Genomic DNA, 27,971 nt, shown 5'->3' on the forward strand with positions numbered 1-27,971 from the left:
AGCACCGGCTCGCGAAGGGACCGCTCAGGCGCCGCCGGCCCGGCCCAACGCGGACGACCAGAGAGAGGGAGGCGGACGGAGGACACGCTCGTTAGCTCGCTCCCGACCGCGCCCGGGTTCCCAGAGGCGTCGCAGAGCCCGCGGGGAGGAGCCGCCGCGGGCACGCCCCGCCCCCGGCCCGGGAAGACACCGCCCGCGGCCCCCCGCGCCGGCCGAGACCCGCCCCCGGCCCGGCCCGGCCCCGGCGGCATGGAGGGGCCCTGCTCCTGACGGCCGCCCGCCGCCGCCGCGGCCCCCGTCCCGCCCCCGGCCCCGCCCTCCCGCCCCCGCTCGCATGTCCGCGCCGCCGTAGCCGAGGATGCTGAGGATGAAGCTGCCGCTGAAGCCGACGCACTCCGCGGAGCCGCCGCCCGAGGCTGAGGAGCCTGAGGCAGACGCGCGGCCGGGCGCGAAGGCGCCTCCGCGCCGCCGCCGCGACTGCCGCCCCCCGCCGCCGCTGCCGCCGCCTTCGGGCGCGCCGCGGGGACCCCCGCCGCCACCGCCGCCGCCGTCCCGGGGGCTCGGGCCGCCTGTTGCTGGCGGGGCGGCGGCGGGGGCGGGCATGCCGGGCGGCGGCGCGGGGCCCGCGGCGGCGGCGCTGCGCGAGCAGGAGCGGGTGTACGAGTGGTTCGGGATGGTGCTGGGCTCGGCGCAGCGCCTAGAGTTCATGTGCGGGCTGCTGGACCTGTGCAACCCGCTGGAGCTGCGCTTCCTCGGCTCGTGCCTGGAGGACCTGGCGCGCAAGGACTACCACTACCTGCGCGACTCGGAGGCCAAGGCTAACGGCCTCTCGGACCCGGGCCCGCTGGCCGACTTCCGAGAGCCCGCCGTGCGCTCGCGCCTCATAGTCTACCTGGCGCTGCTGGGCTCGGAGAACCGCGAGGCCGCCGGCCGCCTGCACCGCCTCCTGCCCCAGGTGGACGCGGTGCTCCGGAGCCTGCGCGCGGCCCGGGGCGAGGGCTCGCGGGGCGGCGCGGAGGACGAGCGCGGCGAGGAGGACGGCGGCGGCGAGGAGGACGACGCCGAGAAGGACGGCTCCGGCCCGGAAGGCGGCGGCGCCGCGCCCCGGCCGGGCGGCGGGCTGGGGCTCAGGGCCCAGGAGGAACTGCTGCTGCTCTTTACCATGGCCTCGCTGCACCCGGCCTTCTCCTTCCACCAGCGCGTCACCCTGAGGGAGCACCTGGAGAGGCTCCGCGCCGCGCTCCCCGGGGGCCCCGAGGACGTAGAGGCGGCGCCGGGCCACTTGGCTGGCGCCCGGGCCCAGGTAAGGCGCGCCGGCCTCTCCGCGCGCGCGCAGCGGTCCCCGCGGCCTCCGCTCCCCGACGACCCCCGGCCGGGCCGACCCCTACCCCGGTCCCGGGACTGATGTGCGTTCGGCCGGGCCGCTCAGTCCCACTCCACACACACACACACACACACACACACACACACACACACACACACACACGAGCACCCGCCATAACAGAATGCTCTGGAAGTCTCGTCCCGCTGCGGTTGCCCCGGAAGCCCGGAGCTCAGCCCGGCCCTCGGACGCGGGCTCTCGGGACCTTTCGGCCCCGACACCTCCGTCGGGGCTGCGGAGCCCGGGCCGGCCGCCGCCCCGCCGCCTGGCGCTCCGCCCGCGCGTCCCGAGGCCCAGCTCGCCCCCCGGGGGAGGCGGCCCCAGACGCGCTCCCGGCGCGCTCCGCGGTGGCCTGAGGTAAAGCGGGTCGTTGGTTCTTTTGGCTCCTGCTCAGAGAACTTGATGTTCTCAGAAAAAAAGTCAGAGGTGTGAAATGACTCAAATCAGTTAGGTCGTCGGGCAGGTTGGGTAGGGAAACGTCCCCTCGGGCGGTTCTGGTGCCCTTTGCCCCCGGCCAGTCCGGCTTCTAACGGGTTTGAGTCGTGTCTACACGTTTGGGTCCGGCGATGTTTGTGGGGCCTTTACTGAAGGCATAAATGGTTTCTAAAAAGTTACTGAACGCCAAAATGTAGTAGATGAGATTAAAGGCAAGTCCCTTGTCACAAACATGAAAGAAAATTTTATAAAGCCACGAAAGCAATTTAATAATCTGGGCCCAATATAAAGCCCTTGAGTGTGACAGTTTAGTGGAGCAAGTTGCTTTTATTTAGAGTAAAGACTGTACAGTAAGTTTATTTTCGTGGTTCACGATTATTTAAAAAGTATTTATTTGGATGCCATGTTTTTCAGCTTTAGGAGATCTCCAGGATGATATATTGGAAAGTGAGATTTTTTTCACTCCTTACTTGAAAGTTCTTTCAGCTTATATATCTGCTGTCATTCAGACTAAAACTGGGCATTATATCTCGCCAATGGCGGTGTGGACTCAATACCCATAGAATCAAAGGAACCTAGGAGGTGGAAAGGATTTAGTGATAATCTAGGCTGAGCCCCTCCTTTTAAAAAGGAGGCGTCAGTGAAGTGACTAACCCACTTTAGGACATACTTTATCAAACTGGGACGTATTAATGCTAGTATCCAGAATTTTGGCGAGCATGAAATATTCCAGTGTCTCATACAACTGTGTATACTGCACTCTTCAGCCTACTAATTCCAAAAAAAATCCTATGTGCCCATTATTAAGTCTAAAGAAGCAAGCCTGAACTTTGAAGCAGTACTTACATATCTTACCCCCAAAATTCCTGTATATATTGTAAAGATAACTTTAGCGTGTAGATATAAGGAAAATGTCTCATAGTGGAGCAGTTTATATTATTGCATTCTTATTCCAACAAGGGTAACCGACTTCTGGTTTTAACTGCAGTGTTTTTTCTCCCTTTAAATTTTGCTTATAATGCGAGTGTTGTAAGGGGACGAGACAAGGACAGAGATGCGTTCAGAGCGCAGCAGTAAAATTTTTATGTCGACCGCGGCGTGTGGCCTTTCAGTGAGTGCCGGGAAGAGTGGACAGTGAGGCTGGGCATGCTGCCACGAGTTGGAGCGCATCGTTACTTCTCAGACGGTGCCTGTGTCGTGGCCGTCCGCGGGAGCGGGGTAGATCACAGGGCACACGCCTTCAGGTGACACTGAACGCCATTTGTGGATGTCGGTGGCCTGGCGAGCGTTTCCTCTCCCGTGGTTGAGGGTTGCTGTGACAGATCACCCCGTCTTACTTGGCTGTTGCTGCCCCGCACTTATCAGCGCGACTCGGAGCCCCTCAGCCGTGGCCGCCTCTGGCCCTGAGGACGTGCCCGCGGGTGTTCTGCTGCTAGGCCGCCCCGAGAGGCGGCTCGAGGGGGTCTCTGCACTTCAGCCCTTCCGCTCGCGGTCTTGGCCGCGGTTGCCTGAGGAGGGAGGGCCTACCCCGGAGTCCGCAGGGAGGCGCCGGGGCTCGCGACCGAGAGCAGCGCGCGCACGCGCCGCCGAGGACCGGCGGACGGCGGGGAGGGGAGGGGGGTGTCCGGGGGCCCCGCCCCTCCCCCGCCCTGCAAGATGGCGGCCGCGCGCCTCCCACGTGACCGGCGCTGGCCCCGCCCCCGGAGGTGCGCTGCGCCGCCTTGCGGGGGCACGGGGTTTCTCTTTGGCGTCGGCTGGGCGAGGTGGGGACCGGGTCGGCCAAGAGCCCTGGGGAGGGTTTGCTCTGGGACAGGCGGAGGCGGGTTTCGTGGCAGCCGCCTTTTGTCCGGAAGTAACCTTTTAGGCCTATCCTTGTAACTTTTTAATTGCCCAGGAATAATTCTATTTCTCTACTGTCTAAAATGTCATCCATACTATCAATAAATGGATGAAGTAGAACTAATTTTCTTTTTTCTCTTAGAGTAAGAGCATACTAGCCCAGAATAGTGTTCCTGGCTCTTCCAGGATTTGTATCCAATTCATAATATGCTGCAGTTTCTTGTTAAATTTTTAAAACTAATGACATTTACTGGTAGAACTTGTATTTCAGTGCGAATTTTAATTCTAGTCGTATGCTTTAAAGCTGACCCAGGCTCAGCAACTGTTTGTTTAGTGGCATAAGGTCGTTACGATGTCAGTAAAAGTGACAAGTCCACAAACACTACTAGAGTGTAGGTCATTTTAGAAAAATGGAGATTTAACAAGCATACTTTTATTTTTAAAAGAAACATTTCTAGAGTTTTCCTACATGATTTGGATGTTTTCAGAGTAAATGTTACATAGGATTACAACTTAAATGTTGGCCTTGCTTTTAGAAGACTTGTGGGTGAAGTTCATGTTCAAAATGTTGGCCTTGCTTTTAAGAGACTTGTGGGTTAAGTTCATGCTCGTCACAGCTGCAGTGAATTGCCAGCCACTGGCATAAAATTCAACAACTGGCCCAGTTTGCAGTAGTGAAAATTACTCACTAACGATGTTCTAGGAAATTTGTGTGATTGATGCGGGTCAGGTGTTAATGAAATGAGGTACTGCATGTGTAGCAAGCTGAAAAAAACTGGTATTAAAATGGGCCCAATATTTATTATTAGGAACACAAGGTATAAATGGTATGTTAGCAATAGCAACAAAAAAGAATGTTTTTAAATTAGGTACTTAATGATCAAGTTTTTGTTTTTTTGGCTGTGCTGGGTTTTCGTTGCTGCGCAGGCTTTCTGTAGTCGCAGTGAGCAGGGGCCGCCCTAGTGGTGCGTGGGCTTCTCATTGCGGTGGCTCTTTTGTGGCAGAGCGCGCGCTCTGGGCTCAAGGGCTCAGCGGTTGTGCACACCGGCTTAGTTGCTCCCTGCCCGTAGGATCTTCCCGGACCACGGATGGAACCCATGTCCCCTGCATTGGCAGTCAGATCCTTCCAGGGAAGTCCGTGATCAAGTATTTTTAAAAGGTACTAGTCTTGTTACTGTTTCATTGAAAAGATGAAAGACAGGCAAGGTTCCTATCTCTGCATACTTATTACAGACCCTCTGTTTATGAAAATGGATCCTCTAGTTCTGGAGGTTTAGCCCCCAGTTAGTGACACAAAGATGAAAAGAGTTAAAATTACTATGGTAATAGTCGTTAGTGCTTAATGTTGTTGGTATGGCCATGTTTCTCTGGAGATTGTTTTCAGTATCCTCAAAAGTTAGTTGTTTGGCAAATAGTGATAATGTTTGAATTAAAGATAGAAACTGAACATTTATGTTAGTAGTATTATAGCAGATAGCATTTAGTGTTATTTAAGCTCACACACCAAAAAAAAAAAGTGACCATGTGTCCTTTACTTTAAAAAAAAAATCGTTGAAGATACTTAAAAGGAAAACTTGGCAAAATTGTTTTTTTGTTATACTTTTATATATATGCTTTTTTATATATAACAAGTATACTTTGTTATACTTGTTATACTTGGCAAAATTGTTATACTTTTTCATAGTATAGGCTAATTAGATACATTGTACTTGACAAAACAAGTACCTCAACTAATTTTAATAATACAGATAACATGTTGATAGTGTTAGGACCTAAAAAAGAAAACTCTTTTGGGAAGAGTTTTAGCATAAGTGCTCCTATCCTGGATGACGTGGATGTGTCTGGCAATCAGAATCCTAGTGAGAGCCTTGAACTGAAATGAGACTGGGGAGGTTAGTGTGCAGATGTCAGTTGTTGCTGTATTAGGCCCTAAAAAGATGCCTTCCAAAAATGACATTTGAAAAGAACAACTCCACTGCTTACAGTAATAAAACCTTTATTTAATTTGTTGTCCACTGCTGGGAGCTTTTACAGTGACTCGGGTCCCTGGAGCAGTGGGCACTGTCTGAGAAGGCTTTTTTCACTCTTATCGGAGGGATAATAATAGTACTTACGTTAGATTGCAAGGGTTAAATGAGTGAGTACTTGTGGAATGATGTACATGATTTTCAATAAGTGTTAGCAGTTATTAATGAAAGTTAAACCTCCTTGGGAAGGTGCTGAAGAGACCCGACTGTGGCACCTGCAAACTGAGAGCAGGGAGTAGAGCTAGTCGTGACTTTTACAGGAGATTTTAGGTTGGTTTGGCTGCATCGAGGAATCAAAACAGTTCAGTTAATAAATGCCTTCTGGGAGAGGCTTTTAGAAGATCTCAGTTAAGCAGTAATTATTTTCACAGCAAATGGCAGCTATTGGGTATCCTCCCCCAGTTACTTAATTTTTCTCTGCAGTGGTTTTCTGAGGCAAGGAGAATCGGGAAACTTTCACTCATACTGTAAGTTAATATACCATTAACTTCTCTCCAAATTAGCTAATGTAATATACATATATTTTTTAAAATTTATCTTTTGTGGGGATTTTTTTGTGGGATGGGGCAAGAATTGTGGTGTTCACTTCAGTCACTCAGTCGTGTCCAACTCTTGGGCGACCCCATGGACAGCAGCACACTAGGCTTCCCTGTCCATCACCAACTTCCAGAGCTTGCGCAAACTCACGTCCATCAATTTGGTGATGCTGTCCAACCATCTCATCCTCTGTCGTCCTCTTCTCTTCCTGCCTTCAATCTTTCCCAGCATCAAGGTCTTTTCCAGTGAGTCGGTTCTTTGCATCAGGTGGCCAAAGTATTAGAGTTTCAGCTTCAGCATCAGTCCTTCCAATGAATATTCAGGACTAATTTCCTTTAGGATGAACTGGTTGAATCTCCTTGCAGTCCAAGGGACTCTCAAGAGTCTTCTCCAACACCACAGTTCAAAAGCATCAATTCTTTGTCACTCAGGACTGAGCGGTTAACTCTTCGAAGATATTTTGCAGTTCTGTTAAGTTGTATAATTTTTTCATTTATTTCAGAGTACAGACTGGAATCCATAAATAATTTAACTTTTTTATACTTTTTTAAAGAACCTATACATTGGCTGATTTTTAAACCTAATGTTTTTGATCTTCCTGAGTAATAGCGTAATTTTTTCTTTTTTTTTTTAAAGAAAAGCAAATAAAGCCTGCACTACCCTCAAAGCAGACTGAGCTTCGCTTTTATCAACTCTCCCTCCCATTGTGGAGGACCATGCCATCACAGGGCTCCTGTCCCTCACAGAGAGTGCTCTGTTGCACAGGCTGCCTTCGTCCGGGCTGGTGAACGGTCACTCCAGAAGGGCAGTGCCTCGTCGGGTGTTTGTTTCAGGTGCTACAGCTGCTGGGCGCTCAGCAGTCCTCGTTGTGTTCTTCCTGTGCTCCAGAGAACACTTGGTTTAATGCCCTTTGAAATGTCTCAGTTCATTAGGCATGTTTAATGCTCATTCAAGAAATAATTTGAGATCACTTTGGCAAGTTGTTTGGTCTTTCCAAGTTTCAGACTGCTTTGAATAGAAGAGGGATCCCCTCACCGTTTATTGCAAAGAACTGCTGTGAAGGTGAACATGGCAACGTACATGGAAACAGATGATAAACACACGTGAGATGGGTCAGCTCGTCTGTGGGTGGTTCCAGGGGTGATTGTGAAGTTTGGTTGTAGTGGATGAACAGAAATACAGAAGCTTGAAGAGAAAACAGGGGTTGGGTTGCATAGGGTCTTGAAGGTCAGATGAAAGAAACTGGTTTGCAGTGAGAGCAGGTGAGAGTTTGTATGTCTTCCTGAAACGTTAATTGCCCTTTACATTCATATGTGTGATAAGAATGCATCACTGATTTGTTAAAAAATAAAAATAAAAAACAGACATCTTCCAAACTCATCCAGTTTTCTCAGTGATTCCATTACATTTCTGGTCACTCTGATTGGCTTGGTAACCTTAATCCCTTTCCTTCGTAAGCTGAATCTACCCTTTTCTCCTTCTTGTTGACAGCATTCTCTTTGAGGACTTGATCTCCACTTCCCTTTCAGCCTCCCCACCTCTTACCTGCTGGATACCACTGCCAGACCCATCTTCCTAAAGCAGTGTTTCATCATACCACGTGACCAGTGGAGCCTGGTCTCCAGTAGGTCTTGGGACTCACACACCATCTCCCGCTTCTCCTGCTCACTGTGGTTTTGTTCAAGGCTGACTCATGCTGTCACCTCTTGCGTGGTGGTGTTTCGAATTGTCCCTGTGGTAATCTTGTAAGTCTTTGCTGCCTCTGCCTTCCAGTAGCCTGTATATTCTCTGTTACAATTTTGGTACTTATCCTGTGATTTTTTTTTTCTGTGTTTTTTTTTTTTTTAATCCCTTTTTTTTATTATTATTATTATTTTTTTTTTCCAGTGGGTTTTGTCATACATTGATATGAATCAGCCATGGATTTACATGTATTCCCAATCCCGATCCCCCCTCCCACCTCCCTCTCCACCCGATTCCTCTGGGTCTTCCCAGTGCACCAGGCCGGAGCACTTGTCTCATGCATCCCACCTGGGCTGGTGATCTGTTTCACCATAGATAGTATACATGCTGTTCTTTTGAAATATCCCACCCTCACATTCTCCCATTTTTCTGTGTTTTAAAAAAAAAAAAAATTTACTTTGAATTATTTTTAACTTAAGATCCAGGAGGGAAGGTCAATCTTACAAGTTGCACAAAGGCTCATGTATCACATTTCATTTTTTTTTGGTCAGCATTGCATATATCATAAGTGCTTAGTCAAAATTTCCTATCCTTAGAATATTGCAAATAGTGCTCTGAAAAATACCATTATGACTGATTACTGTAAGACAGAGTGCATCAGGCGGTGATTTTTTTCCTTTGTTTGATAAATTATCAGTTACTTTGTTATTTGCAGCCATGCAGTATATGTGCACAGTATAGATAGGCACAGTTGTTTTGGAAATAATACAAGGAATTGTTTGTTTAGATAGCATGGAACAGTATAGATTTGAACTGAAGCTTCAATGAGTGAATGCTGAATAGTTGTGCTTATTAATTATTCTTTCAAAATCAGGCCATGCGTACTTTACTCCTTAAGTTAACTAATAAGCTTTTGTGTATGGGGGTGGTGCACGTTGGTGCAAACCTATGGGTGATGTTTTGATAGGATGAGAAAAGTCACAAATGACAGGTTGTCTTCTTCTTTGGGTTGTTGTAGTTATTGCTGTCTGGTGTTGCTCTCCAGTCTGTGGTTCGCTTTCGGGTAGGGAGCCTGATGGGAAACTGAAGTGTGGCACTTTGCTTATGGGGCTTCCAGGGTGGTACTCTGGTCAGGAATCCGCCTGTCCGTGCCGGAGACACGGGAGACAGGTTCCATCCCTGGTCGGGCATGGCAGCCCACTCCAGTGTTCTTGCCTGGAGAATCCCATGCACAGAGGAGCCTGGCAGGCTGCAGTCAGTGGAGTCACAGAGTCAGACATGACAGAGCACACACGTGATCTTGCTTATGATCTGAAAGTTAAGAACTTTTGGTCACTCAGGTGAACAATTTTATAACCTAAGATGTATGGAGCTTTTATGTTTCTTGTTAGGAATGTTTAAATTGGGATAGTTAGAAACATAATGTTTCCTTGGTATAATTGATTTTTGTTTTGGGTATCAAATGATTTTAAGTTGTCCAGTGGTCCTGGGAGGAACACCGTGGTCGTGTGTGAGCCAAAGTGCTGTCGTGTTTGGAGAAGACGTCCTCAGGGAAGAGGCCATCTGCTGATGGGTCGGGGGGGTGGTTTGGAGAAGGTGCCTTTTGTACTTGGTGGAGGTAAACACAAGGCCTGATTCAGTGTTTCCTGACACTAATCATCATTGAGCTTTCTGTCACTTTTCTGTCAAGGATCCTTCCTCAGCTTTATGAGCGTTTTGGTGGAGAACACTTCTCCCCTGGGGATGAAGGCTGTGGTTCAGTTAGGAGTCCCTGCAGTGCTGTTGGCTGTCGGGGTCCTGAGCCCAGGCTCACCTCCCAGCAAGACCTGCTGGTGTCCCCTGTGGGGAGGGGATGTGAAGGAAGGGGCAGTTGACATACACGGGCTGGAAGGCGGGGCACAGCCTTACTCGACCCTTTGGGTCTCATGCTCACGGATGTGTGTTCCTCAACTCACCCAGAAACGTTCTGACAAAGTGGGGATCTAAATGTCTGGGAGCTGCCAGCCCAGGGATGGAGCAGTTCCGGATTCAACCTCCTTGTTGTTCAGACTCTTAGGTTGTGTCCGACTCTGCAACCCCACGGACTGTAGCCCTCCAGGCACCTCTGTCCATGGGATTTCCCAGGCAAGAACACGGGAGTGGGTTGCCATTTCCTCCTCCAGGGGGTCTTCCCCACCCAGGGGTCAAACTTGCATCTCCTATCTTGGCAGGCGGGTTCTTTACCACTGTGCCCAGAAACACACAGGGTGCTTCATGAGGGAAACCTCAGGCTGTTTCTGGGTAAACTGCTGCCTTGCTTCTTTCCTTCTCCGCTCCCTGCCTCCCTGGTCAGATTCCACATCAGCGTTCTTTCTGCTAGTTCTTCCCTGAAGAACTGCAAGTTCAGTTCTCTAAAAAAGACAATGGCATCGACAGTTTTAATGTTTGGTGTTTGTTTTTTGTAATAAATTCAGAGTTCCCCCAAACACACACAAACTTGCAGTGAATCAAGTTTCCCCCTCCATCCTATTCGACCACCCACCTCCAGCCACGCCTACTGTGGTCACACAAGTGGCGTCCTCAGCTCACCCGGGTCGTAGTGGGAAGAACTGGGGGTCGGGTCTGGGCTGTGGGCTGCGGTGGCCGGCTGTGGACACGAGGTCAGTGCGTAGCTTAGCCCCTGCCCCACTCTCAGCAGCTAGGTCGCGTTTACCCACACTTTTAACAGTGAATCTGCCACACTTGTCTTGCTGAGTCATCTTTTTCACACGTTTCTAGTTAAACAGTGAGTTACATAGGAAGTGAGTCCAGGGTCATAGCAGAAATCATGGCATACTGTTTCTGAGCTGCTGGCTCACTGGTCTCCCTCCTTTCTGCCCTGCTGGGTCGGTTTTGTTCTTTGCGGCATAACTTTAATACATTTGGCGTCCACGTTTCTCTTCCACTAGAACTTACCCTTCATCAGATGCGCTAGGTTGATTCAGGGCGCTCCTTTGGGTTGGGTTACACTGTTTTCACTGAGGAAAGATGAGACAGATGTCTGCCTTTCCCCCACATCCTCTCAATTGAAGAGACAGACAGTAAGTAGTTCTTAACTTTGCCTCAGCTTCTTCCCTCTTCTACCAAAATAGATGAAATTTGACATCTCAGTAGTGTTTCTAATAGTGAATCATTTTCTGACATTCAAAAAAAGACTTTCTATGAATCTTGCTTAGATGATAGCATATACTTGAGGTACAACCCTGGTTATTTAAAGAGAATTTACCATGTAGAACTGTATCAGATTACCTCCAAACTTAGTGACTTAAAGCAACAACCATTTTTTTCTTAGTTTCATGTCTCATAATTCTGTGGGCCAGGAATTCAGACAGGGAGCTGACAGCAAGAGCGACTTGTGTCTGCTGCAGACTGTCCGGACACACAGCTGGCGGCTGCCGGCCTCCCCTGCCTCGCCTCTCTCTGTGTGTCTCTGGGGAACCACCGCTCCTGGAGGCCTGGGGTCCCGGAGCAAGTGTTCCCAGAGGCCCAGCGGCAAGGCTTCTACGACCCATCTCAGCCACTCCAGAACAGCTCTCCACCCCATCCTCCTGGTTAGGCCTGTCTCTGAAGGCGGTCCAGATCCACGGGCTGGGGACTTATACTCACGTTTCAGCAGGAGGAGTAGGCACAGTATTTTGGGCTATGTTTACCACAAAAACTTCATAGGGTTTTGTTGTCATATACTGAGGTTAAATTCTCAGTCTGATTTGATGAGTGTAAAAATTTGACATTCGTAAGTTTAATATAAAAAAAAAATCTGCTTTTTTTTTTTTTTTTGCCTTTTTTCTTAGAATGTCTTGGTATTTTAAGATGTGCAGTCTGCATCAAAGGACAAGAGAAAATGTATAGAACATTGGTAGATGTGCTGGAATAAAGTCTATCAGGTTAGACCTTTGTTAAAGTAACCTGAGACCTGCGTGATCTTTGCTCTAATGATGTTGTTCTCAGAGAAGGGTCTTCTTGGAACTGCCCAGTCAACTTGACTGTTTCACAGACTTTCCTCACATTTAAGAGATCTCTAGTAATTGTAGTGGATCTGCATGTGTAAAAGTGAAGTCTGAGCAGTCTTTTAGAATAAGCAAGATATGTTACATGACACGTGGATTTGAGTTAACCAGGAGCACGCCACAGGTCAGAAGCAGCTTTCTGAACTCAGATGAGCTACCTCAGTAGGAAGGAGAGGGCACACACACAGCAGGGCTGTTTTTGTTCCTGCACATATTTTTGTCAGCTTAGGGTTTTTAAAATCTGTCATCTTCCCAGCAGAGAAAAATTCTCCCATTTTCCACTTGGTCCTGACCCTTTTCCTAAAATGCTGATTCTTGCGTGTCATCTGCGTTGCATTTGCATGGGAATCTGAACCCAGTAGAGCGCGCGGGCACTGTCCCTCCCTGCAGGATCCCGGTAGGCCGGTGGCTCTTAGGGTTTATGGTGCCTCTGCCTGCACACAGGAAAGCGAGGAGACGGGGGACCAACAGCGGCTCCTGCTGGGGTCTCTGTAGGCCTGAGAAAGAGATTCAATTTTGGTTAAATTAATAAAATTTAAAATTTTCTAGTTTTTAAAACCTAGTCTAAATGACTGTATAGCAGTGATATTTGCTGGGACTCAGTGTTGGGAGGAGGGGCAGAAAGTTTAATTAGTAGATATTTCATGAGTCAATGAACTTTGGTCCTTGGATAGGAATTCACATTCCATTTTTCTGCCTACGTTATTAAACTAGGAGGCTTTTGACTTAGTTGTCAAATTGTGTTCTTCAAAGTAACTTTAGACTTTAAAAATGATTCCATACAGCTATTTCAGTACAAAATTTATGGAGGCAATGTGATAGAACTATTCTTAATTTTTTTTATTCTGGTGAAATATATATGAGTCCTAAGTCGCTTCAGTCATGTCCAACTCTATGCAATCCTTTGGACTGTAGTCTGCCAGGCTTCTCTGTCCATGGATTCTCTGGGCAAGGATACTGGAGTGGTTGCCATGACCTCCCCAGGGGATCTTCCCCACCCAGGGTTCAAACCTAAGTCTCCTGCATCAGTAGGCAGGTTCTTTACCACTACATATAACAAAGTGTGCTGTTTTCACGTTTTTTGAGTGTACGGTTCAGTGGCATTCACATTGTTGTGCAACCACCACCACCATCTGTCTCTGGAACATTTCTTTTATCCCAAACTGAGACTGTATCCATTAAGCTGCTACTCCATCCCCAACTCTCTGAAGCCCCTGGTTAGAACCACCGTCCTGTCTCCACGAATTTGACTACTCTGCTGCTGCTGCTGCTAAGTCACTTCAGTCGTGTCCGACTCTGTGTGACCGCATAGACGGCAGCCCACCAGGCTCCGCCATCCCTGGGATTCTCCAGGCAAGAACACTGGAGTGGGTTGCCATTTGACTACTCTAGGGTACTGCATATAAGTGGAATCACACAGAATCTGCCCTTTTGTGCCTGGCTTATTTCACTTAGCATAATGCCCTCAAGATTCACCCATGTGTCAATTTTATGCCTTCCTAAGGCTGAGTAATACTCAGTTGTACGTATATCTTATTTTGTTTGTTCATCCATGGACTTTTGAATAGTCCACCTTTCAGCTGCAGTGAACACTGGAGTACTGATTACCTGCTTGGGTGTCTGCTTTCAGTTCTTCCGGGTATATGGCTAGGAGTGGAATTGCTGGATCATACGAAGATTTTGTTTTTCTTTTTTTTTTTAGTAACTTTTACGGTAGCTGCACTGTATACATTCCTACCAGCAAGGCACAAGGGCTCCAATTTCCCCCCGTATTCACCATTACTTGTTGTCTGTTTTTTGGATAGTAGCCTTTCTGATGGGTATGAAGTGGTATCTCATTGTAGTTGTGCTTTGCACTTCCCTAATGAAAACTGTTTTTTCTTATATAGTTTTGCATTCATTTATTTTTCATTTATTTTTAATGGTGTTATTTTTTATTTATGAGCCACATATGAACAATATGGAATATACTCTTAAGAAATGGTTGACCTGTTCAGCTAACCTTCCAGTTAACACAAGTATTTAAGAGGATTACAGTGCTTTATTTATATTGATTTTTGAAGTATTTATAGCAGATTTAGGCCAATGTGGTTGTATTACTTTGTAGTAAATGATTATATGGTTTGGGTTAGGAAATACATGATTCTGTTATTGTTAGAAGAATTCTTATGTCTGCGTTTTTGTTTTTTTTTCAATAATATTGAAAGTTGGTGAGTGCCATTCAAAAGTTGGGTGCTGACTTAAGAGGTTGATGTTCTCCTTCTTAAGTGTTTCTCTGTAGACAGTCTTTATTTCCTTGGGTTTTTAGAAGACAACACACCATGAGGCTAAAGCTTAGCTCCCAAGGCGATCTGTTATGATGCCCTATTCTAGGAATAGAGCCGTCAACCAACGGCGCACACTCACTGACAGGCCGGGAGGCGTGGTCAGACTACAGAGCAGAATATTTTAAATTAGAATTCTCGGAAAGTTTAAGGTCTTCTGTTTACTTCATTTTTTTATATAATTAAAAAATTAATGTATATTCTTTATTGCAGATTTGTAATATTATAATTAGCTCCTGTAACAGATAATTTTGGTCTGAATAGTGTTTTGAGATTCTGAACATGAAGGGGAGGATAAGGCATGAATTCTGATATAGATCTGTTATAAAGCTATTTTAATTTTTGGCTTACCCAGTGGGTTATAGTAACAATATATTGGGTTGGTCAAAAGGTTCGTTCATATTTTTCTATAACATCTTAACAGAAAAATTGAACTTTCTGGCCAACCCAATCCATGACGGTGTTTGAATTCTGAGAGCCATGTGTAAGATTGGCAAGCTCTTCATGACTCCAAGTAGCATTTCTAGGGATAAAACTTAGTCTAGTTCACTAATGGTAGAGCACCTAGTTGATATTAGATGGTTTAGTATTAACAGTAAACTCATTGTCCACACACATTCTTGTTTAGATTTGTGGACTGATGATAGCCTTAAAAATTTTTTTTCCTAACAAAGCATCTTGTTGGACTATCACTAAGACCAAGTAGTGAATAAAAAATTGCATAAAAACATAAAAAATACAGATGCCCTTACATCTGGGGACTGCCATAAAGGGTACCATCCTTTTATATGTGATCATGGTTCACTGGGTACGGGATTGACATCATTGGCGATTCTGAATAGTAGTATGCTCTGTGTGCCCCCCAAACTGGGACAACTAAATAATTTATAGAATATTGCCATTAAATGAAGATAAATATTGCCATCTCTTTTCCAAGTCTGGCACTGTGCCTTTCTGCTCTTAATGTGTAATCACCTATTTTATCTCTAAAATTGCTGTTGAAATTACTGCTGTTAAAAGTATCACTTTAATCTAGCTTATTTTTGTGGCATTCATTGTTCTTAGTCTCAGATGCAGACTAACCTGTGACCCCCCTCTCTCTAGAATGACTCGTCTCATGGTGATTATGTGCCAAGTCCCGAGGCCGGTTTAATAGAACAAGCCCCAATACCTCACGATGGACTTACTGTGGCACCTCACAGAACCCAGCGAGAAGGTATGTTGTATTTTTCCTAAACTTTAAACCATCTGTATGCAAGAAGATTGCAGAGTGCTTACTGACACTGGCTAACTCGCCCCCTTGCCCCTTTGTGGAGTACAGAGCTCTGTGGGTCCTGGGTGTGGCTCAGATACTGGTCCTCTGGCTTCCTTGAGTCTGCGTCTGGGCTCCGACTCCGCAGCCCCTGGCCCGCCCCAGCCCACGCTTATTGGTTCCGCCTTGTGGGCCCTTGTCTTAAATCTGGCTACATGCTTCTGGGGGGCAAAGACTTTAACCTCCCCCCAAAGTATCAGTACAGTGCTTTAGCTGTAGAATGTGCTCGAGGCCTACCGGAAAAGTTAATTTTACTGAAGTGCGCTGTCAGAGAGAAGAGATGGCTCACAGGCACATGCTTCCTGCTGCGATGCAGTTTTCAGGGCGTCTGGGTGACAGAGTGAAAAGACGTGGCCCCTGGCGAGAAGCGGGTGCCCACGTTCTCTTCCCTTACGTCTGGGGCCCGCTAACCTGCTGAGGGACAGTTTGGGAAGGGTGAGAGATGTGGTGGGCATCACACCCAGTTACAACAGCTTTGAATTGATGTCATTCTGTTTGCTTTTAGTTCCGATAATAATCCTTTTCATGTAATGCATTTTTCTTCACAGAGTAAAAACAGGTGTGAATGTTTTAAGGTTTAGAAAACATGTACATGACTGCTGCTTCTGTTCAGGATTACTGAATCCTGAACCATAATCTGGGATCCTGCCTGGTCTGCTTCAGCCGGGCTCAGTGAGCCTGCAGTCACCTGAAGCAGAGTTTGGGTTTACAGTGAAGATCCGTTGTGGTGTTTTTTTTTTTTAAGATAAAATAAAAAGACTACATCAAAATGATAATAACTAACTGTAAGGTGGTACTTATAGATGGTTTTTCCTATATCTTTAACTTTTAAACAAATGTCCACAGTCGTTGCTCTGCAGTTCTTTAATTTGAGAGTTGCAGGGCCTCCCATTATCAGCCATTCCTCACCCCGTGCCCTTTGCCTTCCTCATCTTGATTCTGATAGATCACAGCAGGTAGAAGTGAAATCAAGGCAAAGCCATAGCCACGTTCCTGTGCCCACACTGCCCTGTGGTCCCCTCTCTCAGCCTGTTTTCAGAAGTGGAGCTGCTTCATATTTCGGAACATTGATTAGTTCAGATCGTTTTTATTTAATAGCACCATCCTTCACATAATTGAATAGAGCAGCTTTTGGAAACAGCAGCGCCCCCCCACCCCCCCCACCCCCTGGCCTTGGACACGCGCAGCAGTTCTGAGCCACTGCAGGCTTCTCACCCCACCCGGCTTCTGTGGTGGGTTTGTCTCCATCCTCAACATTCTCATCCACCACGGGAAACTGGCCCAGAAGCAGGCCACCAAACACTAGACATTTGGAAAGTTAACACAGAATTCTGGTAATGGTGTCTCCTGGTGTCTGTTTACCAGCAGATTTCTGTAGTCTTATGATTCCTGCTTTCTCAGTGCCCACCTTCTGTGATCTATAGCAATCTTACTTCTTCCTGCACACTTCTGTTCCTTTGTATATTCTACTTCACCTGCTTTAACTTCTTCCTTTAAGGCAAAGTGAGTCCTTCCCTTTTCTTTCCCATCTCCTGTCCCCTGTGACTCCAGCTGTGACCTTGTGTTGAGTCACTTTCCTAACTTCTTCCCTGTGACCTTTATCATCTTCATTACGATTTCTTCTACTTATACCCTGAACAACAAAACTTTTTTTTCCTTAAGTCCTTATAGTATGCTTAGTAGACTGGCTCTTTTCACTTTGTAAAGAGATGTACTTGCTAAGGTGGTAACTTCTACTGAAGGATGTATGAAATGAGGACTTTTGAGATTTGCACTTTGGCTTACTTCATGAGTGAGCTGATCATCTTATCTAGTTAAGCCACCAGTGTAATTTATGACCACTATTGTATAATAAATTGTGAGATGTTTTACTACAGTGAACCATCATAATTCATTACAATGTTAAGTTTGTGTTACCATTGCATGATAATTAAGGGTCACACTTGAGGGAAACAGTTTTTAAATTTTGAATTGGAAAGAAGTCTTTATCACTTTCCTATTACTTTTGAAGAGTTCCCCACCCCATTTAAAAATTTTTTCTAGTTTATACCTAATCTGCCTAAATAACCAAAAGACTTTAAAGTGCTGTATTTGTGGTAATTTGAATTAACAGTTTTGAAAACTCCTCTAGACAAGCAATCTTCACTGCAGGCACCTCTTATTATTTATCTTTGGTGCTTAGCAGAGTGCTTGAAACAACTTTAGGCACTCAGCATACTTGTAGATGTAGAAAGAAATGACTTGGTGGAGCAGCACATTGCTGTGCTTCTGGGTTTTTGGTTTTATCCCATGACTGAGGCTAGCAGTAAAGATGGAGATAAATAGCTTAACCGTGTGGCTGTGTCAGGTTGAATAACTGAAATGTGTGTCTAGTCTCTGTAGAACAAGTCAGCATGTTTTCTTTCTTTCAGCTGTACACATTGAGAAGATAATGTTGAAAGGAGTCCAGAGAAAAAGGGCTGACAAATATTGGGAGTACACCTTCAAAGTAAGCTACTCTCACCCAAAAAAGATACCTCACACTGTGTTCAATGATCTTTTGGAAGGAATGAAAATCGATCTTTGGAAAAACTAAACGGCAGGTTTGCTAACTTGAGAACAGCGGTACACGTCTGTTTGTCTGAATTAAGGGAATGTGCTGTCTTCAGTATATGCTGCATGGTGTGCCCAGTTTTTAAAAATGTGTCACATGAAGATTACTCTGACAGTTTTATTAAAAAGAAATAAGAGCCTTAGATTTAAGGCCTAAAAACATCTTCAGAAAGTGAAAGTGAAGAGTGAGCAGTATTTTGAATGTCAGGATGACAGGCGTCATCTTCTGTGGCGGTCTCTCCTTTGGCGTCTCTCCTCCTCTTCCTCTGAGGCTGCTGTTTCCGGGCCCTCGTGGCCTGGGGTGGTCTCTAGTTGCTCTGCTGTCCTCCTGTCGGCCCCACAGGATCTGACTGAGCGCAGAGCCCAGCGCTGTCGGTCCCCGTGGCTCCTCTTTGCCTGTGGCCTGTGCTGTGGACCCTCGTCCATGTCTGCCTCCTCCCTGCCAGCTGCACCGGCCAGCCCTGCTCTTCAGGCTGGGCCACCCGCGCTGGAGCTGCAGCGGGGAGGCCGTCTCTGTGCGCCTGCCCCTCACTTCCTTCTGGAGGAGCTGCCCGCCAGACGTCAGCGGTCCTGCCTCATGAAGTCGCTTCTGATCCTCCAGCAGAAGGTCTTCTCCTTCATCCCAGATGTACCGCCATCATCCCTTTCCCAGGTTCTTGTGCTTGGGTTACATGGTATTTCTTTCCAGAAGGCTGTCATCTCCGAGAGAGCAGGAATCATCATCCTCTGCATCTCACCGTGTCTGACTTGCCTAGTTTTGTTGAATAGGTTTTGGGACTGGCTTCTGCCTTCTGTAGAAGTATCCTCAATTTTCAAATTTTAAGTCCTCATCTCCACATCTCATCTACATTTTGTAACATTTGACGCCCGCCATTCTGCGCTCTTCACTCAGCTAGTCCAGCTCTCCTTTCGTTGCTGGAGCTCTTAGCTCGTTCCTTCCTTAAGGCCTTCATGTTCTCTGGCTCTGAACCATCTCTCTGCCCACAGACTTGGGTCCAAGATTGAGGCCCCCCCGCCCAGGTCACTCTTGGCACCTATCTCATGTGCAGCTCGCAGCCCCTGCTCCGTGCCCAGTGCGTCTGTGGAGCCCTGGTCACTGACGGAACTCTCTCTGCTCATGGGCTCTGGTCTGACTCCTGCCCTGGGCTCTGACCTCAGCCCACAGAGACTTTGCTGTCTTGTCCCCTCCGTATCCTCTCATAAGAAGAGTGTCTGACACAAGTAGCTGCTCTACGACCATTTGAATAATTAGAAGTCATTTAAAAGTTGTGCCCTGTTTATAAGGATATTTGTTTGAGGGTTGCTGGGTAAAATTTTGAGTGTATTGTTAAGTATTTGGTTAATTGTGGCGTGAGTAGTTGCTAAGGCTAATGTGTTACATAGTTCAAGTATTTATACTCAGCTCAGATAATTGTAAAGTAGAAATTATTAGTGGGCCACCATTGAGTCCACTGAATTAAAAGTATCCAAGAAGTAGGTGGGTGATCGATTTTAGTTCTGGCTCTTCTGCTTGCTTAGAGTTTGAGTCTGTCAGTTAGCCTTTTTGAGTTTTAGTTTCTCCATCTGCAAATGGAAGTAGTCATACCTGCCTCATCCACCTTAATGGGACTTTAAAGCATTAAGATAAACATAATGAAATCTTTCCCTAAACTATAAATTCCCATAAAAGTACAATACAGTACTACCAAAGAGGGGCAGTGAACCTGGTATTTCTCTTAAGAATGTGTATTTAATAAGTTTCAGGAGATAAAATTTTTCTTTTTCTTGGGCTTAGATCTGTACTGTCCAAGTGTCATTTTAGAGTCCTACAACTTCTCCAAAAGGAATGTAAGACATTCCCATTCTGAAAAATTACTAAAATGTAGTCACATTTATAGAAGACAGCTTGTTTTGAAAACCATGCAATTTGAAAGGAGTTACTAAAATTTTTAAGTAACATGTCAATATACAGTTAATTTTAACAATTTTGAAGAAATGATGATAATAGATTAACTTTATATTTCTAATTTGTTGATCTTGATAAAGTTTAAGTAAGGTGATCTGTTTTACACATGGCTTTTTTCCAGTCAGTTCTTGCCTGAGAAATAACTGTATAGTATGTGTTGTTGTTGTTGTTTTTTCTTTTTAATTCAGGTAAATTGGTCTGATCTTTCAGTCACAACAGTAACAAAAACCCACCAAGAACTACAGGAATTTCTACTGAAGGTAAAAATACAGATTTTATTGTGAAAATGATTTTGATTTAATAACACAGAACCCAAAGCCTTCAGCATCACAGTAAACACCAGGAGCATTAAGGCTGCGTGAGGCGGGGGCTACAGCCTTCATGAGCATGGGCTGTGTGTGTGTGTGTGTGTGTGTGTAGAGGGGCTACAGCCCCTCATGAGCATGGGCTGTGTGTGTGTGTGTAGAGGGGCTATAGCCCTTCATGAGCATGGGCTGTGTGTGTGTGTGTAGAGGGGCTACAGCCCTTCATGAGCATGGGCTGTGTGTGTGTGTGTGTGTGTGTAGAGGGGCTACAGCCCCTCATGAGCATGGGCTGTGTGTGTGTGTGTAGAGGGGCTATAGCCCTTCATGAGCATGGGCTGTGTGTGTGTGTGTAGAGCTTACAGCCTTCATGAGCATGGGCTGTGTGTATGTAGAGGGGCTACAGCCCTTCATGAGCTTGGGCTGTGTGTGTGTAGAGGGGCTACAGCCTTCATGAGCATGGGCTGTATGTGTGTAGCGGGGCTTACAGCCTTCATGAGCATGGGCTGTGTGTATGTAGAGGGGCTACAGCCCTTCATGAGCTTGGGCTGTGTGTGTGTAGAGGGGCTACAGCCTTCATGAGCATGGGCTGTATGTGTGTAGCGGGGCTTACAGCCTTCATGAGCATGGGCTATATGTGTGTAGAGGGGCTACAGCCCTTCATGAGCAGGGCTGTGGGAGTGTTGCATTACTCTAAGTGTGGACGTTCTTAGGTTGTATTGCTAATATAAGGAATTGAAGGCTTTCCACATTAAAAAAAAAGGGAACCTTATTATTCCTAGCTTTTTGCTGAGATGTATGTTGTTGGTGGCTGTGTGCCCAGCACCCAGCAAGGTCTCTCCTCTGGGTTCCCTCAGCTTTGACTGTTCTTTTTCTTGATAGATTTCATTTTTTAGTCATAGAACTTCTCTAAAAGTTAGATTTTTTTTTAAGTATATATATATATATATATATAAAATTATTAGTCCCAAATAGATAACTTATCCTTCAGAATCTCAGTAATTAATGATGCCCTATTTAGCCAACATTTGAATATAGTGTTTTTTCTGTAAGACCAGTGCCTTACCAAGTTATATGAAATAAGTGGCAACATAGTGTACTTCTAGGAATGAATTTCCTATTATAAAATATCCTTTCAAGTTTACCATATGTCTTTTTTTTCCCTGTTTACCTTCCTTTTAAAATCATCTGCAAAATGTAAGAGTAAAAACGGTCCCCTTTGCAACCTGGGCTCCCTAACACACTCCAACTTTTGCGGAGGCTGATGGGAGGCACTTAGAGTTTGCTGAAATGTGCAAGAGTGAGGTCGGCCCTTCCAGTCCCTTTTCCGTTTCAGTGGCCCTGGGGTCTACGCCCTGGCCCCCTCCCCTGCTGCTCGCGGGCAGCAGTGTCCGGCACCCATGTTGTTCCTCCTCCCCAGAAAGGCAGCTGCACGGAGGCCAGCTGTAGGTCTCTTCCTCAGTGCTGCTCCACAGCCAGACACAGTCGGAGTTTGAACTGTGCCTTGACTGCATGAATGAACGAATTTGTGAGAAGAGTTACAAAAACTAAATTGTCGTGAAGTTTTGTAGATGATTATCCATCAGGCCTCAATGTTTTTAAAGAAGAGCTTCTAGCACGCTGAGCTGGGGCTCCAGAGGTGGGGACTGTTTGTGTAAAACAGATGGTTTTGCCCCGTCGTTCCCACCCAGCTCTTCACTGGGAGTGTAGCTTTGGCAGTCTGACGGGTGAAACAGGAGGCACAGAAGTGGTAACTACCAAGACAGGTCACACTTTGCAGAATGCTATTTGAGCTCTGGGAAATGCTCCATTTAACTGAAGCGCCTCCCTGTGGGTGTCCGGCGCCTGGTGACCTGCAGCAGGGTGAGCGCTGCGGGGGGGCACCCCCTCCCGCCATGGGGCGCCCCTGGGGACCCCGCCACCCCGCTGAGCACGGCGGCTGCTCCAGGCTGTGGCCCTGTGTTGGGAAGGTTTAGAAGAGGAACGGCTTTGGGGTGATTTCTGAGCAGGATGCACTTACCTTCCTTTTATGCCCCTGGTTTGTGACCTGTTTGCCAGTGAGTGAGAGACGTGACGCTGGCCGTGCGGTTTTTCTTTCCTAGCTTCCCAAGGAGTTGTCCTCGGAGACTTTTGACAAGACCATCCTCCGAGCCCTGAATCAGGGCTCGCTGAAGAGGGAGGAGCGGCGGCACCCCGACCTGGAGCCCGTGCTGAGGTGAGGTCTGCGCGCGCGCTCCGGGGGTGAGGTCTGCACGGCTCAGCGTGCCTCAGGCAGCTCGTGGCCAGCCAGGGCTGAGGGCAGGGGCGACGTCTTTGCAGAAGTTATGTTACAGAAGTGACTTTTTCTTATACTTGCCTTTAAAAACACCCTTGACTGTTCCGTGTGGCAGGCTGTGGTCTCGGCACCGTGAGTCAGACTCGGGACCGATTCCCGGTCTGTGGTGTTAGCTTAGTGTCACTGTCACTCCTGCCGTTAAGAGATGCAGCAGTTGTAAAGGAGGGGGAAGACGAAAGAGGGAGGAAGTGAGTGTGTAAGTGAGGGAGGAAAGTGTGTAAAGAGGGAGGAAATGAGTGTGTGAGTGAGGCAGTGATGGACCAGCACAGGACTTGGTGTCCGCGTCCCCTCCCGCCTGCACTGGGGATTGAGAAGACGAAGGTGTGGTTATGGAAACGTGCCTTTGGGGTTGGATGACGGCAGTCATGTCAAAATGCAATCTTGTTTTTCTTACTTAATTGCATGAGTAGTTGATGGCCACTTTGTGTCCTGTTTGGGTGTAATTGCTCTCTCGGGGCCCTGCAGCAGTGAATCTGAGGAGCCTGTATGCTGATTACAAGCCTCTGTCTTGTACTGGATATCACTGTACTTCTGACCAATTAGTTGGTTTGTAAACATAACTGTATAAACAGAAGCTGTTGGATTTTAATCCCCATTCTTCGGTAGTGTGTTCAGACCTGGAAATTTAGGTGAGCTCCATACTTTGCATCTGTTTCTCTTCCATCTCTCCATTTCCCCCCTTGTCTTCCTGTTGCATGTTTACCTCCACGTTATGAGTTCCAAGAAGTTTTGTCTAATGCACAAGGAAGCTTCGGTCCATAAGGGTCATCTCTTGATATAATTGATGATTTTAGAACTAATTGGAATGGTAGGTCTGAAACCTTGGGGAGACATTAAGAACTAAATTTTTGAATGAGCACTTAAAAGTATTCAAAAGCAATGAAAAGTGCTCGCTTCGGCGGCACATATACTAAAATTGGAACGATACAGAGAAGATTAGCATGGCCCCTGCGCAAGGATGACACGCAAATTCGTGAAGCGTTCCATATTTTTTTTATAAAAAAATTAAAAAAAAAAAGCAATGAAAAGAGAGATTTGTATGTTGAGCGGGGTGACAGTTTAATGTGTGTGTACTATTTGAGTATCATAACCTTGAAGAATGTTGATATTTCCTAAGAGGAAATTGGAACTGAAAGGCCACATGCCTTGTTTAGAGTGACTCAGCTTGTAAGTGATTGAGCTGGTGTTCACATCCCAAGTAAACTTTCCATCAGACTGTGCTGTAACTCTGCCCCTTTTGTAGGGAAGACCTCCACTTGGAATCCCCTAATGACATTAATACAACAGGAGGAAAGCTGTTTTTAAAGATAACAGCTTAGACTCATGGTGTGATGCATACCAGGGTGACTCATCAGCCACACATGCCTTAGTCTGCAGTAGTCCTTGTAGCTAACCTGGCAGCGTCTTGAGTTTCCAGAACTGCATCGAAACTTCCCAGTCTCTGTATTTTTAGGGAGTGGGACGGTTCCTTCATGGTGCAGCCAAATGGTGAAAAGTAACACCTGTGAAGAAGGGTAAAGAACCTGCAGTTGTTTTTCTGAGCAGAAAGGTGATTGTTAATAACACGTGTTGGGTCAGAATTGAAACCTTATCACTAGATTATATAAAATTGAAAATAAGCCTATTTATTAGATTCTTGTAAATAAGTCTTTTATTCATTTTCTCCTGTGGGAAATACATTAGCAAACAAATATTCTCTTCTTTAGGAAAAGTTTTTTGCACCTGAATTAAACTGCCACGTGGTTTTACCATCTCACCTATCTTGTGGGTTTATTGCATGAAATTAACCAATCTCTTTTCTTTTTACATGCAGGCAGCTATTTTCAACTTCATCACAAGCTTTTCTACAGAGTCAGAAAGTACACAGCTTTTTTCAGTCCTTATCATCTGACCCTCTACACAGCCTCAGTAAGTGTCTCCACTCCTCCGTCGAAATCTGACATTTTTCTGGCCTGGATTTCTTGCTTTACCATGCCGTCTTGTATATGGGATTGTCGTTTTACTTAAGGTCAAGTAGCATACAAATTAGAAACATTGGTAGTTTTTAGTCAATTTTCACTGCAGTTTTAAGGAAAGTAACTTATAAAAGCTAATGTCACAAAACAGTAATGACCTGTATTTGAAAAACATCTGTAAAGGAGTGGAGATATACATAACTGATTCACTTTGCTGTACAGCGGAAACTAATCGCTAAACCAGCTGTGCTGTAATGAAAATTTTAAAAGAAAAAAATGCTAATATCACAAAACAGGGGCCAAGCATCTCAAACTCGTGGGCCTTCTGGATCCTCAGGCCCCTTGACAGACCTGACTCACAGGTTGCAGAGACACTCTAGTGCAGCCTGGATGATGGATAGCCTCTGATCTCTGCCCCATTCCCATAAGGACCTCCCCAGCCTCCAGGCCGGAAGCTCTGGCCTTATCCTCTTCACATTTCCCCTTTATGTCCAGTCATTTAAAGGCCAAGCCACAGCAGACAGGACATCTTCCTTCTTGCCCTTTTCACCAGCCCCACTGCCAGGCCTTATTTTCACACATAGACTGTACCAAGCCTCACTTCTCTCCAGTTCTAGTTTCTCACTCCATTGTAACCTGCCCCAGGATTATCTTGGGGATCAGTTTGTTAATCCTCTTGTTGTTGTTCAGTCATTAAGTTGTGTCCAACTCTGTGACACCATGGACTGCAGCACGCTAGGCTCCCCTGTTTTTCACTCTTTTCTGGAGTTTGCTCAAATTCATGTCTGTTGAGTCAGTGACGCTGTCTAACCATCTCATCCTCTGTCGCCCCCTTCTCCTCCTGCCTTCAATCTTTCCCAGCATCAGGGTCTTTTCCATGAGTCAGCTCTTCGAATCAGGTGGCCAGAGTATTGGAGCTTCCGTCCACCATTAAACATCTGCTGTGAGGCTCAGGCCCTCTCGTGAGCATCCTTGAGCCTCCTCTCCCCGGTTTAAAGGCTTGGCAGCCACTCAGTACACCTAACCATTTCCTATTCCAGGGTCTTGCTCTTTTGCACCCTTTTGTCACAGTCTGTTAAGATCACACCTGTTTTTTAGGACACAACTGAAATAACCACCTCACAAGGATATTTCCTAGCTTTCCTGTATGTTCCTGTGGTTTGGTTTTGCCCTCATGTTTCAGCATTGATCACAGTCTGCTTTGCATTTAGTTTTGTACACATCTATCTCAGCTGCCTTTTCTAACAAACACTTTGCCAGTAACATCAAAACAGTCAGTGCTTTCTTCCTGAACCAAGTGTGATTTTTTAAATGAACATCTATAAATAGCATCTGTTTAATTCTAAAGAAGCATTGAGGCCTGAAGTTAAACTTTTAATTCAGATTTTAGCCAGGCTGCCTAGGAAAATGTGCTCAAGTAAGTAGTACACACATAAATAAGAGAAAACTCATCTGGAGAGTTTGGCAGTTTGTAAATTACATAAGCAATGCTAAAGAGGCTGGTGGATTTTTAAGATCTCAAATTGTGTGAAATCAAAATACTGTATTAAAGGACCTGTTTTGAAATTGTGGAAAATCTCAAGTTATTTCACCAAAGAACATATTGTTGGCAAAGTTCATTTTGCACCCACTCCTAAGAAAGGGCTTCTCTAGTAGCTCAGACGGCAAAGCATTCGCCTGGAATGCAGGAGACCCAGGTTAGATCCCTGGGTTGGGAAGGTCCCCTGGAGAAGGAAATGACAACCACTCTAGGATTCTTGCCTGGAGAATTTCATGGACAGAGGAGCCTGGCGGGCTACAGTCCATGGGGTTGTACAGAGTCAGACATAACTAAGCGACTAACACACACACTTTTAAGAAATGACAGTTCCACACTCCTCCCACCTCCCTGCAATAGCAATATTCCACATTCTGACATCCGAGAAAACAGATGTTAGACACCCGAATGACTTAACACGTTAACCCCTGCAAGCCCACTGGTCTGTCTGGAACGGCGAAGCGACCCGCCTCGCACAGTGTGTCCCGAGGGCCCGGGCTGACCCGCGAGCGCCGACCACACGTCTGGAGGAAGAGCAGCAGCGGGAGGTGCCGAGCGTCGCCGCAGCAGCCTGATGTCACCACACTGCACTGTCGGTCATAAAAGGAGCACGAAACGGGGGGTTCTGAGACGGAGCCTCACGCAGCACAGATGTTCAGAAGCCCTAATCCAGCCCATCTCCTCACATTGCACCGGCGCACACGGGCAGGCAGATGTGAGCCCAGTTGCCCCAGTCCTGTGGCTTCTGTGGGGAGAGCTGGCTGCGTGGTTCAGGGTCCCCACTCCCGGCCCAAGGGTCTGTGCCGTGTCCCCTTGCTTGGTTGTTGCTTCCCTGACTACCGGAAATGTTCTCTTTACCATTAACTCTCAACTCTCATCTTCTGTGGGAGAAAAGTAATCATTGCACTTGCTTATCTCACTATAATAATTTCCTTAAAAGTTAATGACATTTAATACTTCCTGCAGATAACTTACAATCCTCTCTGAAGACCTCTAAGATATTAGAACACTTGAAAGAAGACAGCTCGGAAGCATCAAGTCAAGAAGAAGGTAAACATTGATTCGCTGGGATAAGTCATTCTGCCCAGTATTGTTGCAGGGGTAGGTAAACAGCCAGCCAGCACAGATCAAGGAACTGAGAGACAGACATGTGGGGACTTGGCGTGTGACAGGTGGCGTTTCAGAGAGGGGGGAAAGTGTGTATGATAAGTGGTACTGGCTGGCTTTCCAGTCGGGAAAAATTATATAATTAGATCCCTACTTCTGTCGTGCACAGAACATTTCAAGTGAATAGCACATTATATGTAGCATATATAAACTTAATGTAAAATATAAAACTTGAGTTTTTAAAGGTTAGTACTCTGGGACAAGAAGGCTTTCCAGACAAGACAGAGCAGCATGACCATAGGGGAGATCTTTCTGTTCTGAATTAAAGCTTAACATGTGACAGAAAGCCACACAGACATTTGCAGGGTATTTACAGGTAAATACTGCAACCAGACCATACAGTCTTCTAAAAAATCATGGAGAAAGTCAGTCCGGTCAACAACATAGGGAAAGATAAAAATAGGCAATTCACAGAAGAACCTTGAATGGTTCACTCCCCTGAGTAGTCCAGAAAATGCAAAGGAAAACAATGAGAAATGATTTCATACCCATCAGATTGGCAAACCGTTTTCAAGTTTGGGAATTATCAAGGATATGAAGTAAGGGGAATTCTCACCCACCGTCAATGGGAATTT

At 46.4% G+C, this 27,971-nt stretch overlaps 1 protein-coding gene and 1 non-coding gene across 2 annotated transcripts in view; both read left to right on the forward strand.

Annotated features, from left to right (window-relative positions):
- The first annotated feature begins 242 nt into the window (after positions 1-242).
- The window catches only part of ZCCHC2 (zinc finger CCHC-type containing 2), a 44,933-nt gene continuing 17,204 nt past the window's right edge, over positions 243-27,971 (forward strand). Inside the window, exons 1-7 of the mRNA XM_043443945.1 lie at positions 243-1,303; positions 15,356-15,467; positions 17,975-18,051; positions 20,289-20,360; positions 22,505-22,617; positions 24,551-24,645; positions 27,196-27,279. Coding sequence (XP_043299880.1) covers positions 359-1,303; positions 15,356-15,467; positions 17,975-18,051; positions 20,289-20,360; positions 22,505-22,617; positions 24,551-24,645; positions 27,196-27,279 — 1,498 coding nt within the window. The 5' untranslated portion in view covers positions 243-358. The remainder of the gene's footprint in view (positions 1,304-15,355; positions 15,468-17,974; positions 18,052-20,288; positions 20,361-22,504; positions 22,618-24,550; positions 24,646-27,195; positions 27,280-27,971) is intronic.
- LOC122425942 lies at positions 23,624-23,730 on the forward strand. The gene has a single exon (XR_006265084.1). It is a non-coding gene; the product is annotated as a U6 spliceosomal RNA (small nuclear RNA).

This window comes from Cervus canadensis, chromosome 23, assembly GCF_019320065.1.
Source record: "Cervus canadensis isolate Bull #8, Minnesota chromosome 23, ASM1932006v1, whole genome shotgun sequence".
Lineage (NCBI taxonomy): Eukaryota > Metazoa > Chordata > Mammalia > Artiodactyla > Cervidae > Cervus > Cervus canadensis.